This window comes from Taurulus bubalis (genome assembly GCF_910589615.1).
Source record: "Taurulus bubalis genome assembly, chromosome: 19".
Lineage (NCBI taxonomy): Eukaryota > Metazoa > Chordata > Actinopteri > Perciformes > Cottidae > Taurulus > Taurulus bubalis.
In genome coordinates, this window is record NC_136607.1 from 13,280,298 (window position 1) to 13,292,786 (window position 12,489).

The 12,489-nt window shown below is 41.6% G+C and overlaps 1 protein-coding gene across 5 annotated transcripts in view; it reads left to right on the top strand.

The window, feature by feature from the left end:
* dnm1a (dynamin 1a) overlaps positions 1-12,489 on the top strand; it is a gene marked incomplete at both ends in the record, with an annotated part of 46,021 nt that overhangs the window by 16,677 nt on the left and 16,855 nt on the right. For 2 of the 5 annotated variants that reach the window (XM_079235621.1, XM_079235620.1), the window contains 6 exons: positions 4,398-4,484; positions 4,850-4,920; positions 5,056-5,107; positions 5,911-5,922; positions 7,548-7,577; positions 7,907-8,020. In XM_079235621.1, the coding sequence (XP_079091747.1) occupies positions 4,398-4,484; positions 4,850-4,920; positions 5,056-5,107; positions 5,911-5,922; positions 7,548-7,577; positions 7,907-8,020 (366 nt within the window). Of the gene's footprint in view, positions 1-1,602; positions 1,742-4,397; positions 4,485-4,849; positions 4,921-5,055; positions 5,108-5,910; positions 5,923-7,547; positions 7,578-7,906; positions 8,021-12,489 lie in introns of all 5 variants that reach the window. The other 3 variants (XM_079235622.1, XM_079235623.1, XM_079235624.1) reach the window with 2 other exon arrangements.

The window sequence follows — 12,489 nt, forward strand, 5'->3', positions numbered from 1 at the left end:
GGGATACCTGGAGTGGCAGGGTGGGCTGCGGTATACCTGCCAGCCTGCCTGCCTGCCTGTCTGTCTACTGTACCGCTTCGGACTGGTTTGGCTGGACAGACTGGCCGCGGTAGAAAGCTGTGTTTAAGAAAACCAGTGTGGAGGCTGAGCGGTCATCAAAATATGGTTGCTCATAAAAGATTTAATGTCAGAGCAATCTCAGCTCAGAGGTTTATGAGCACCCTCAGTTATGATGTTGTGACAGAGTAAATGCGTCCCAATTCCACACTATGTACTATATATATACTATGAACTACATGCTGTCTGTTTTTGCAGTTAGTAAACAAGAGGTCAGTGTACTTTACTGTTTATTACAACATACACCAAACGTGTACAGTACTTTTGAATGCTAATGCCATTTCTATTTAAACTAAGAAAAAACCAAGAGCCAAGAGTTCCCGGAGCCCTGAAAGATATTCTTCATTTTGTGCACACAAGTAGTATTGCTATTAATAATCAACTATGATGTTATGTTATTGTTGCTATCTTGTTTGCACATATATGTTGTGTGCACAACTGAGATCTGGTATTTATTGTGGAATTGGGACACCTCTGTGCAAGCTTCATTGTAAAGAAAAGATGCTCACCTCTTTGGAGGGATTTGGAATTGATTTGATACTTTTACTAAAGTAGTCCTCAAGTCACATAGTCTTAGTTCAACTTCTAGAACCTTGACTTAGATACTCTTTCCCCCTTTGCTTAAATACAAAGGTATACACATGTATCATCATCACTCGTCTATCATCTAGAATACCTGGCAGCGATATTGGATGACCTCAGCGTCCATGTTTCCTTGTGTGTGAGGCCGCAGCTGTGCACCTGCAGCAGACAGGAGCCATGACTCTTGTGTTTTAACTGCTCTTCTGGGGGCCAAAAGAAAAAGCGGTAGTCTTTAGCCAAATTGATCCACTGTGACCAAACAATTTCAACAGCGGTTGGACGGCATCAACCTGGAGGCCGTGGGATAATAATTGTTTTACGATTATGCTCCCGCTGAAAGCCAAAGGAAAAGGAGGGATGGGTGGAGAAAGGGTCGAGACCAGGAGGGATCGGGGCGTTCTGGCTGAACGTTGGGTTCACAGCTGCGGTCTCGCAGTGCATTGCTTGGAGTTTTGGGCTGGTGGGAGCTATCACTTTTCCCTCGTCTTTCACTTGTCTTTTTCTCTCTGTTTGCTCTTTATTGATAGAGAGAGACTCCAGCTCTGTCTTGGTGTAGAATGCCTCCAGGGGAAACCAATTGTCTCACTTGCATTTCCTTCCTTCTGTGCTGTTTATCCCCCTCCCCAATCTCCATACCTCTCCTTGTCTTTTTAACAATCTTAAATCTGTTGTTCCTTCCGTTCCAACTCCAATTTCTTTTCACCTTCATCATCCGTCTATTGTCCTTTTACCTCACCATCTGTTTTGACTCCTTTTGGTTTATCTTTTCATGCCTTCATTCTCTCACTTTCCTCGGTCTGCCTTATTTCAACTCTTCATTTGGTGCTTTTTCTCTCTCCACCCTTCGTTTGTCTTCATTTTATTTTCACTCCTCTCTCCCGTGCTCCCTGCCTATCCCTACAGGACGGGGCTGTTCACCCCTGACCTGGCCTTTGAGGCCATAGTGAAAAAGCAGATCCAAAAGCTGAAGGAGCCCACACTGAAGTGTATAGATATGGTTGTGAGCGAACTCACCTCCACCATACGAAAGGGTAGTCAAAAGGTAAAATGCCAAAGAGAACCACGGCACGTTCACTATCTGTTAATCGCACAGGTACGGGTAGACCGATGGCTGGGCATTCAAGTATTGAGATGTATGAGAGGGATGAACAGGCCTGAATGGCCGCATTCTTTATAGTATTTAGAAAAAGTGCCATTTATTTGCTAAACTGACTGTGATTTAGACATATAATGACAGTTATTGTCTCTAAAAATCTCCTTACAATGGGGACAACGAAGAAGACTTCTCTTTTCTTTGTTGAACCAGATGGTTTTGTTGATTTAGCTTACATTAAATGAAGTGCTGTGTTTAGCATCAACATGTACTACCATCAAAGGATATTAAGCCAGATCAACCAACCAGTAAAAGGTTGAGCGAAGGTCTACCCTTTATAAACAGCAACACTTTTAACGCTACTGCAAAGAATGCACCTAAAAACTATCATCTATTGATTGTTTTGAGAATATTTTAATGACAAAATTGAATACATAATGTAATTTATCCCTCAAATGTTCCAAAGCAAGAATCTCTAGCTAATCTAGCGGTTCTGTTAGCTTCACCTTGTACTGAGCAAAACGCTAACATCAACAGGTGCACATGTTATACAATGGTTTTAACCATGTTCATTGTCTTAGTTTAGAGCATTAGCATGCTAACATTTGCCAATCAGTGCTATAGAGAAAGTTGATGGGAATGTCATTAGTTTTGCAGGTATTTCATTGGTCATCAACTTTAGCCAGCAGATATCGGTCTATCCTCACTTCCTATCCTTACTACTGTAACAATTTAGTCTGCATTGTAATTCAAATGTATCTGTCATTTGTCTTCTGTCAGTTATTGACCTTATATTGACAAAGTGTTGCCTCTCAACCTGCATGTTAGATCCTTTTCTTTCATATTTGACCTCAGGAATTCCCTTTTGATTTGCGTTAGTCTAAATCATATTTGTTTCTGCCTCGGCGGTATTTCGAGCATCTCTTTATTTCTCTTTTTATTTCTCTTTTGTCCTATCCATCCTGTCGTCCTCTAACCCCTTTGAACCGGCTGCTTCCTCGCAAAGCAAATGACCAAAAGACAGCGTGACCTCCTTTGGATTTCTCTTCTCTGTCACACTTTTATCTTGATTTCACTTTCAGAGACATACTGTATTTAAATATACTGTTTTATAATATACAGTGGTTGGGAAAATCCACAAAGGGGTCAGTTTGAAGTCTTCCTCCATCATTTTCTCTCTCATCCCTCCCTCCCTGCTCCTTTGCATTGCATGTCGGTCTGAATCACTGTGAGGGCTTCTGCCTGCTGCCTTGTTTGGAAAAATACCCCCAAACATTTATTTCTCAGTTTTGTGCCTCTGTGTCAACACATCACCAGATTTTGACAGCCTTTGACAGTCTTCACGTTACAATGCACCTTTCGAGTATCTTAAATTATGTGGCTTTCACCCACAGTTTATTGTTTAGTTTTTTTGTAAATGTTTGTTTTTCATGTTTTTCACAATTTGCTCAAATTGGAGGGATTTTATGAGATGGTGGTCCTCATCAAATGATTTTGTACAAAACAAATTTACAGTTTGTTTTGTTAAAAACATATTTACAAAAATTCAAATGAGTGATTTGACTAAACTAACCAGGTGCTGTCAAGGTATGATCTTACAAAACAGACATGTAGCTGTTTTTACAACAATTATGAAAACTGAATACATACAGAACTTAATTTTGTTTTTTTAAACAGTTGATGTGATGAAGCTTTGTAGTCTCATTAAGCTACATGTTAATCCCCCTTTTTAAGACGTAATAGTGGGGTTATTTTATCATGTATTTTATATTGTAGAACAAAACATTAAAATCTCACAGGTGTGTGTTAACCAAAGACCTTATGTCAAGCATCTAACCAAAAATCCATTAAAAAAAATGGTTGACTTTAAAATGAGGGAACCATAAAGAAATGCGAACACATTTCCGGGTTTTAGGACTCATTCTTGCAGCACACTATTCATTCTGGATGTCGTCTTTGTAATTGAACCAAATCCAGGAAGCGGTAAATCAACTTGAGCACCAGGAGCCTACTGACACTACACTCGCTAAAACCACCTGACAGACATGAAAGATGCATTGTAACTTGCAAGAACAGCGAACATTTTTCTTTCCTGCACTGCGGATTTTAGTTTTTGATTTTTCTTCTTTCCTCACACTTTTCAAAATGTGTTTGTGTCCCATTGGAGGCCCACCAATGTCTGCGTTCGTGGGTTTGCAATGAGCTCATGGAAAAAAAAGACCCACAGTGTGCCGGGAAAAAGAAGCTTTTCTGCCAGAAACATTGTGTATTCTGTTTGTGTGGTAATATCACAGACTTTGCACTATTCTTCTGCATTTGTTCCATGTCGCCAACAAATAGACATTTTGCACATAAAGTCCACTCTTAGTTCAAATCAACCCACTGGTCAGGTTGTGCAGAGACTAGAGCAAAGTCTGGGATAATCTCCTCGTAACATAACCCGTTTACTTATGTTTATGTCACGTAATTTGTTATATTGGTGGAACTGTGTGTTGTGGTTCAGTGAGATAAAAAATTAAGTGTTCTTTTCTACAGTCTGTTTATAGATTTGTGATCGTTGGCATGTGTGTTTTTGCTGCCTACCCACTGTGCTCTGTGCTCACAGCTAGCCCAGTATCCCATGTTGAGAGAGGAGATGGAGAGAATTGTCACCCAGCACATCAGGGACAGAGAAAACCGCACTAAGAACCAGGTAAAAAAAAGAAAAAATATATATATTTTTGTGAATGTTGTATTTAATGTTCTCTGTTTCGGTTCTGAAAGTAAGTTTTCATTGGGATCGTCTACTTTTTTGACAAACGAATTTGAAAGATGAATGAAATGTGTTGAATGAGAATTTTACACACAGTGACAACTCAACTCGAAAGCAGCATTGTACAAGCAAAAATGAGTTTGTCAAAATAAAACAATATGCAAATGTGAACCAACAAGATATGAAAGATTCGAATGTCAGTTTTGCGCACACAATCAATCTAAAAACCCCAAACCTTTGGAAGCTCTAAAATATTATCAATGAATGGGACTTCCTTGTCAACAGCTCTCTTTCTCTCTGTCCAGGTGTTGCTGTTGATAGACATTGAATTGTCTTACATGAACACCAACCATGAGGACTTCATTGGATTTGCCAAGTAAGTTTCTGTGTTTTGTCTTCTTCATTATAGAGTATAAAAAACTACAGTCACTGTGTTTTTTACTGCTTAGAGATCTACCAGTTCATGTGCACTTGCAATGCAGAAATCTAGTTGATGTCTTTTGTTGTGCAGCGCTCAGCAGAGGATCAACCAATTGAACAAGAAGAAAGCAGCTGGCAACCAGGTACTTTGATAACACTCAACATCCCATCATGTCCAACAAAGACTGTCACTTTTATGTGAAGAAGAACACGACTTCAGACTGAACTCCTCCAGTGTGTTTCGTGTGTTCCAGCAACGTGACATCTGAACAGTCTTTCCCTCAGGCCTTTTTCTGTTAGCACCATACACTGCATATAAGATGGTTAGCACTCAAGCCCATGCTAAATGTAGCTCAGCTACACAGTATCTTGTTACCCTGGGCCACAGTCCATATCTTGCACAATGCCGCCCTGTACAGCTCTTGTACATGTGACACACTAATGGACAGCAGTTGTTGAATCTTGAAGGATAGTCTCAACAATCAGATTAATATCAAATAGAAAGCATTTGGCATGGATAAAGGATTTCAAAAGTTTTATTTATTTAAGTACATGCAGATGTGCAAGTTAATATGAAAGCAAAAGGGGTCACAATGTTAGGAAATAAAAAAAAAACTAAAACAAATCACCCAAAGTATCTCATGGTGCTTTTTGGTGTGTGCTAAATGACGGACAGACACACTAACAAGACCTACAGTAATTGGCTGCTGTAAATATGTCACATTATGAGATCAATTACTATACATCTGAGGTAAAATAAACACATTTTGTATGATTTACATTCTACTCTGAAAGCATGTTCTATTTTTTCCGCATTTTAGTCTTTAATCTTATTCTCTTCAGCTCTTGTTTTTTGGTGTCTATCATTTTGGTTTCCTCTGACTGATTTATCTTTTTGCTGTGTCTCGTCCTCTTTTTCTTCCTTTCTCTGGGTTTTTTGCTTCAGGATGAGATCATGGTGAGTAGTGTGTGTGCATCTGTGTGTGTGTGTTTGAAGTGTCAGTATGTGTGTGTGTGTGTGTTTGTTTATGTGTGTGTGTGCGTGTGTGTGTTCGCGCGTGTGTGTGTGTTTTGTGTGTGTGTGTGTGTGTGTGTGCATGTCTGCAGGTAGGCTTTCATGCGTATGTGCTCTTTTTTTAACGCTCTGCATTAGTCAGGACACATGTATGTGTGTACACTTGTCTTTTATGTCTTTTTATGTGTGCTGATAGTGGATTCATGAGTGTGTGTCTATGAAATGAGCTTCATACTATTCATACTACCAGTGCTACCAGTAGCTGGGCCGGTGGCTGTGGTGGGGGATGCTTGGCTGCTGCCCTTTCCTCTCTTTTTCAGCTGTGTCCTCCCTGCAGGCACACACACACTTACACTCATGCACACAGTTACACTACACGATGACAAGTGTTCTGTTCGGCATCTTTCTGTCTGGTTGAAAGGCTCAGTTTGGAGATGTGACTTTAATACTGAGGCCAGTTTGCTTTAGTGGTGATGAGATGCCCCCCAGCTGTAGTTTGAACTAGATGAAGAAAAAGTCACTCTTGTGGTCTTGAATTGCATCCAAAGAGATTTTCTTTTCTTCGAGACAATTATTTCTCTTTTTTTGTTTTACACGTGACAAGACTTCCACTCTCTATCCCTCTACCCCCAATTCCTCCACAAGGCCGGGGCGAATGAAGACCTGCATTGTGCTCAACATATGTCACTTCCATAGTTGTCAGTTGTAATAACAACCACCCAGGTCGGGGTCAGAGGTTAGGGGCACATACTAAACAAAGTGATGATCTTCACTTCCTGTTTACGGATGGATGTAGTTGACCCCAAAGCCTCTGCTCTCCTGATTACAGTCCAGATCAGAAACGTTTTAAAGATACCAAATACATATGCTGAATGAATAAATAGGGGAATATTATGCAGATTAGTGCAGATGGGAGTCAGGCATTTTTACATTGAATCATTTATTCTATGTTCTTGCCTAAGCAAACACATTTAGGATCTAAAGAATAGAGAGTGTTGTATGTTGTCTAGACTTTAAAGCACTCTGAAACAACTTTGTTATTCTGGATAATTGATGAAAAGACGCCTGCACACAACTGTTGTCTATTCAAATACATTTGTGGTTTGGAGTCCTTCTATTTTTGGAAATGAAAATAAAATGTAATTGTTAGGAAGCATAAAAACTGTATTGTTTATTTTTTGGGATTGTTTTTCTATCAGTCTGTAAATCTAATCCGAAATTAAAAGTCAGATATAGAATATAATGTGTGACACTGACATACAGCTTGGAACTATAACAATTTTTACTAATAAAGAAATGAGAGAAATGAAGGAAGAAATTAAAGGCAAGTTCAGCCCTCCAAAGTTGTCTCACTCACACATACAGTATAAACCAGTCTGGCTCCTGCATTTCATTGCATGGCCTCAGAAAGGTTTGACATGGCCCATTCTTGTTGTAGCCTCCTTACTTCCCTTGCTCCCACCTTGCTTGCTGTCCCCCAGCTTTAATGTGCTGGTACCTGACCAACAGTGTGTACTTGGCCTTAACTAAATGCCTTGCGTTGGCGTTCTCTCCACATTCTCATTCAGCCGGAAAGAGGAGTTAGCGATCGGTTCAAGGTAAATAACACGCACAACATGTACTGTATGTGTCTATAGTTTCTGTTTGGGCGAGAGAATGAAATACAAGAAAGAAAAAGAGTGTGAGGAATGTGTTTGGTCATGTAGGTGTGCATCACCCCGCTGTTGTTTGTGGCAGTCGCCTCGTATCTCCACTAGAAGCAGAGATATTACATTTGACTGTGTTAGCATAGTATGTGTGTTACACACGCAGGCTGACATGTATGATGTTAAGTTAGTGGAATGTATGTGGGAAATGATGATTTTAGCCTGCTGTATATTATTTATTTTCACTTTCCCTTTACTCTGTTTGTCTGTGTGTTTCTCAGGTGATCAGGAAGGGTTGGCTGACCATCAACAACATCAGCATCATGAAGGGAGGAGCCAAGGAGTACTGGTTTGTCCTCACCGCCGAGTCCATGTCCTGGTATAAAGACGATGAGGTGAGCTGCTCTTCACTGTGGCCAGTCTTTTTGATATTGATCTTGAAATTCTTTTGCGTGACCTCGCAATAAGTATTACATTACCTAAAAGTAAATATTGCAGTCCTGCGGTCCATAAAGAAAGACTGAGCTGTATTATGATATGACGTAGTAGACCACCACTACACCCTCAGTTGCGTGTGGCTCAGGCTCAGATAACTAGCTGAGCTCGTCGTGGTTGTGCTCTGGTTGGTTTATAATTGGTGTAACACAAACTATGTGCAGGGGTTGTGTGCGTACAGTGCATTGCATTGCATGGTTGTGGTGTCTGAACTCCTGTGGTGTATAACACATTTGTCATATCTGATATATATTCACAGAAGGTTCAAATCCTGTGTGGCTTAACAATATTGATGTGTTCAACTAGAATCAATAATGTAGTGTCGTCTCAAATTTAGGCTAAACTTTGTTGTTGCGTTGAGCTGATCTCACAATCCTGATTTTGTAATTTTCGCTGAATGGTTACATTGAAATGTCATGAAGCCCCGTTGACTGTGTATTACTACACTGGAACGATACATTTTATTGTGCTCATTTTTACTGCACAACCTGAAACGCCATCACCTCTGTCTGATTCATTTTAACAACACCACTTGTATTATATTTTTCAACAAATTGCAAAACCAGGAGGATTATTTCACTTGGCTGTGTTTATTCTCCACGTGCTTCCACCAGAGAGATTCTTTTACACTTTCTGGTCCAAGCTGATTTGACCCGGCTGCTTACTGGGGCAACTGGTCAAAGTGGTATCCCATGATGCATTGCAGAACTATTAGGAGCTAGCCACAGTCTCACTGTCTCCAGGCCTCCGCCACAGCCGCTCTGCTTGCTGTGTGTGTGTGTGTGTGTGTGTGTGTGTGTGTGTGTGTGTGTGTGTGTGTGTGGAGAATGAGGCAGGCCTTCGCAAAGTCAGGACCCCCCAGCATGTCAGACACCGAAGCTGGCACACACATGTGCATACCAGAGCCCCCTGCCCTGCCCTGTTCCCAATTACACACACACACACACACACACACACACGCACACGCACACGCACACACACACACACACACACACACACACACACACACACACACACACTCACACAAGCTGCTTCTAATAACCTTCATTTCAAAGAAGGGGCACAGAGTAGGAGAGGGACCGGGGGAGGAGAGAGGAGGAGGCCAGAGCGTCTCTTGTTAGCTGGTTAGCAGCAGGAGTAACAAGGAACATGTAAAGGGAGAGAAAGTGGGGAGGAGAGTTGGGGGTAAAGGCATAGAGGGGGGAGGCAGGGGGAGGAGAAAGAGCTTGGTTGGAAGTTTAGCTTTTATATCCTACTTTTATATATTTGTCCTCTCCTCATTTCCCATTGCTCTCTCATTCATCCTGAAAGGTTTATCCCCAAACCAGAGGAAACACTTCTTCATCCTCCCATCATCGGCCTCTTCATTCTCTTTCTGTCTCACTCTTTCCTTTTCCCCACCCTCCGTCTTTCCCTCGCTTCTTGCACTGTATATTTATTTGAACATGAAACTGTGAGTGTGCAGGGAGACCCAAAACCAACACATGGTGCTGGTGTTAAAGCTCAGCGCAGAGGCTTAAGGGCACTGCAAGTTATTTAGATAATACGAAAAAGAAACTTTCCATTTTGTTTTCTGTCCAAGCTCAACATTTTTAAATAGTCCAGTCACACAAGCATGAACACACACACACACACACACACACACACACACACACACACACACACACACACACACACACACACACACACACACACACACACACACACACACACACACACAAGTGTACTCATGAGGGCTTGTACTCACATGTGCACCTGGATGGACACTTTGCCAAAATATACACAGTTGATAAAAAATTGGACACTGTTTTACGTTTAGCTAAAAGAAAAAAATGTGCATCTTTTCCTGCAGTTTTTGCATTTCCTTACAGACACATTTATTTCTTTACACCAACTCGCAAAACAGCGCAACACAGTTTTATTGACTGCCTCTCGTCATGGGGAAAACCCTTCCCTCAGACTGGTAAAATACACACACACACACACATGCACACACACGTGCACACACATGTGCACACACCACCCCCAGACACTAATAATAACTTTCAACCCAACTAGTGGTGCCAGGATGTTTTGGTTTGTGTGTGTGTGTGTGTGTGTGTGTGTGTGTGTGTGCGTGTGTGTGTGTGTGTGTGTGTGTGTGTGTGTGTGTGTGCGCCTGGAAACCTTATGGTCTGTATTACCACAGGACATGCCAATTCTCTGAATCAGGCTAGCTTAAAGCTTCCCAGAGAGAGAGAGAGAGAGAGAGAGAGAGAGAGAGAGAGAGAGAGAGAGAGAGAGAGAGAGATGAATGGAGAAAAACATGGTTGAAAAGAAAACAAAAAAACTTGCATAAAAAAAGACAGCACATGGGATTTTCATTTTTTCTTATAATCAAATTCATATATTTACACATAGACATTTTTATTTGTCACACACAGACTGGTAGATTACTTTCCTGTCCCTTCATTGGCTGTATTTATTTTGGGTGCCCCTTTTGACTCTTTGTGTGTGTGCCCGGGTTTCCCTGCTCCTGCTGTAAAGCTGCCAGAAAGCCAGACTCGCCTGGTGATCCCAGCTGTAAACATCCTGGGGGGAAACAGCAGACTGCTGCTTTCAACGCACTCACCAGAAACACGTCTGCCATACGGTGTGTGTGTGTGTGTGTGTGTATGTGTGTGTGTGTGTGTGTGTGTGTGTGTGTGTGTGTGTGTGTGTGCCTTTTTCGCTGTGTGTGTGTGCGTGTGTGCACTAAACTGTGCTTGTGTGCATGATCCTGGGGCTGTGACATTGTGGCGGTGCTCTAAATGGAAACAGGTTGGTTTGCGGTTTTCATTCCAGCAGACGATGCTCTGTGATGGGACGCCGTGTAAATGCTTCTGCATTGCTTTGTGTACTTGAGAGGTAAAAGGAGTTCACTTTATCAAAGACAGACGGGCTGGAAGAAAAATTGCGAACCCCGATGAAGTGGTAGAAAAACAAAACATAATGGAAACAAGTCAGGGGGTCGAGCTAAACTAGTCACGCTTTTACTTGACGTCATCTACAAATACTGAAGCCACAAACAGTTTTCCGCCTTTTTTTGGGGGGGAGCTATACAAAGACTGGTGAATAGACAATGACAGAGTGGCTTCTCTTTCAACATTTTTGTATCGTGGCTCCCTGCACATTACGTTGTCATTTGAGGTAAAGTTGGTGCAGTGAAGGCAGAGACTAATTGTACATTTTGCATTGCTGGGGGTTTACTGTGTGTTTTAGTTATGCTTTTCCTTTTGGGTATAGTTATGGTTCAGTTCCACTATGTGGTTGAACATTTTTGGGTTTTAGTTCTCATTTAGATCTTTTGGTTTTGTAGAAAACTAAACAACATGTTGGGAATAACATGCAGCTATCACTTACAGTTGTATGAATATGATTCTGTAGGTTGATACAGGATTTCCCATTTTGTGGATTAGTATTTGTTTAAATTCTGTGATTCTGTAACTTGCTAGAGAAAAGAAAAATAGAAACAATGTCAAAAAGATATCCAATAATCTTTATTTCAGCTATTTCAAACAATTTTACAGTTCATCAGATCTTAATCTCGTATCAATGGCTAATCAAACAATACAACAAACACTATATAGACTATATATATATATATATATATATATATACACACAATACACAATACACTGTGAACTCATGCCTCAGTAAACAGATTTAAAAATAATTTAGGACGTGTGTATCCGTCACTCATACATCCAGGATATGCAAGGGCCAAGCCTTTGTGGTGGAGCCTTTGGGTGCTTTATTTAGGCCCGTGCCCCGGCTCGTCCAGATGGGTGAGAGGTGGTGCTGCCTGTTCCCGCAGCTCAAATAAGCTTCAGCCTGCTGGATGCCCTCTGGAGTGCTCTTGCGGTCTTTCTTGTCCCTCTTTCGGACACTGTGAGTCGTCCCGTGCTTCCCCGGCCAGCCTAACCAATGTGCAGACTACTGTACAACCACTACTTCCTGAACAGGTAGTCTGAACACTGGGTAGGCGGGCTGGGCAACTAAAAGATGCTGTGGAGAAGGTTTTCCTTGTGCACACACGGATGAGCTCCCACAATCAGTAGGAAGATGCCATGATACACACACACACTGAACTATACTCACTGCGATTCAAGTGTCTGACTCTTGAGTCCAGCTCCTTCTGCTCTCATAGTTTGACTGCTACAAAGTGCTGATCAGGCTGAATGTGCGGGCTGGAGGAGAAACAGCATGTGAGGGATGGATGAAGGGGCCGGCAGGGAGGTGAAGGAAGAGGAGGTGGAGGAGTGAGAGAGGTTAGACAGAGGTGATAGCTGCTGATTGGCAGATTCAACGACATTCCCTCCTGTTTCCCGCTGTAAGAAGCAGCATTCCA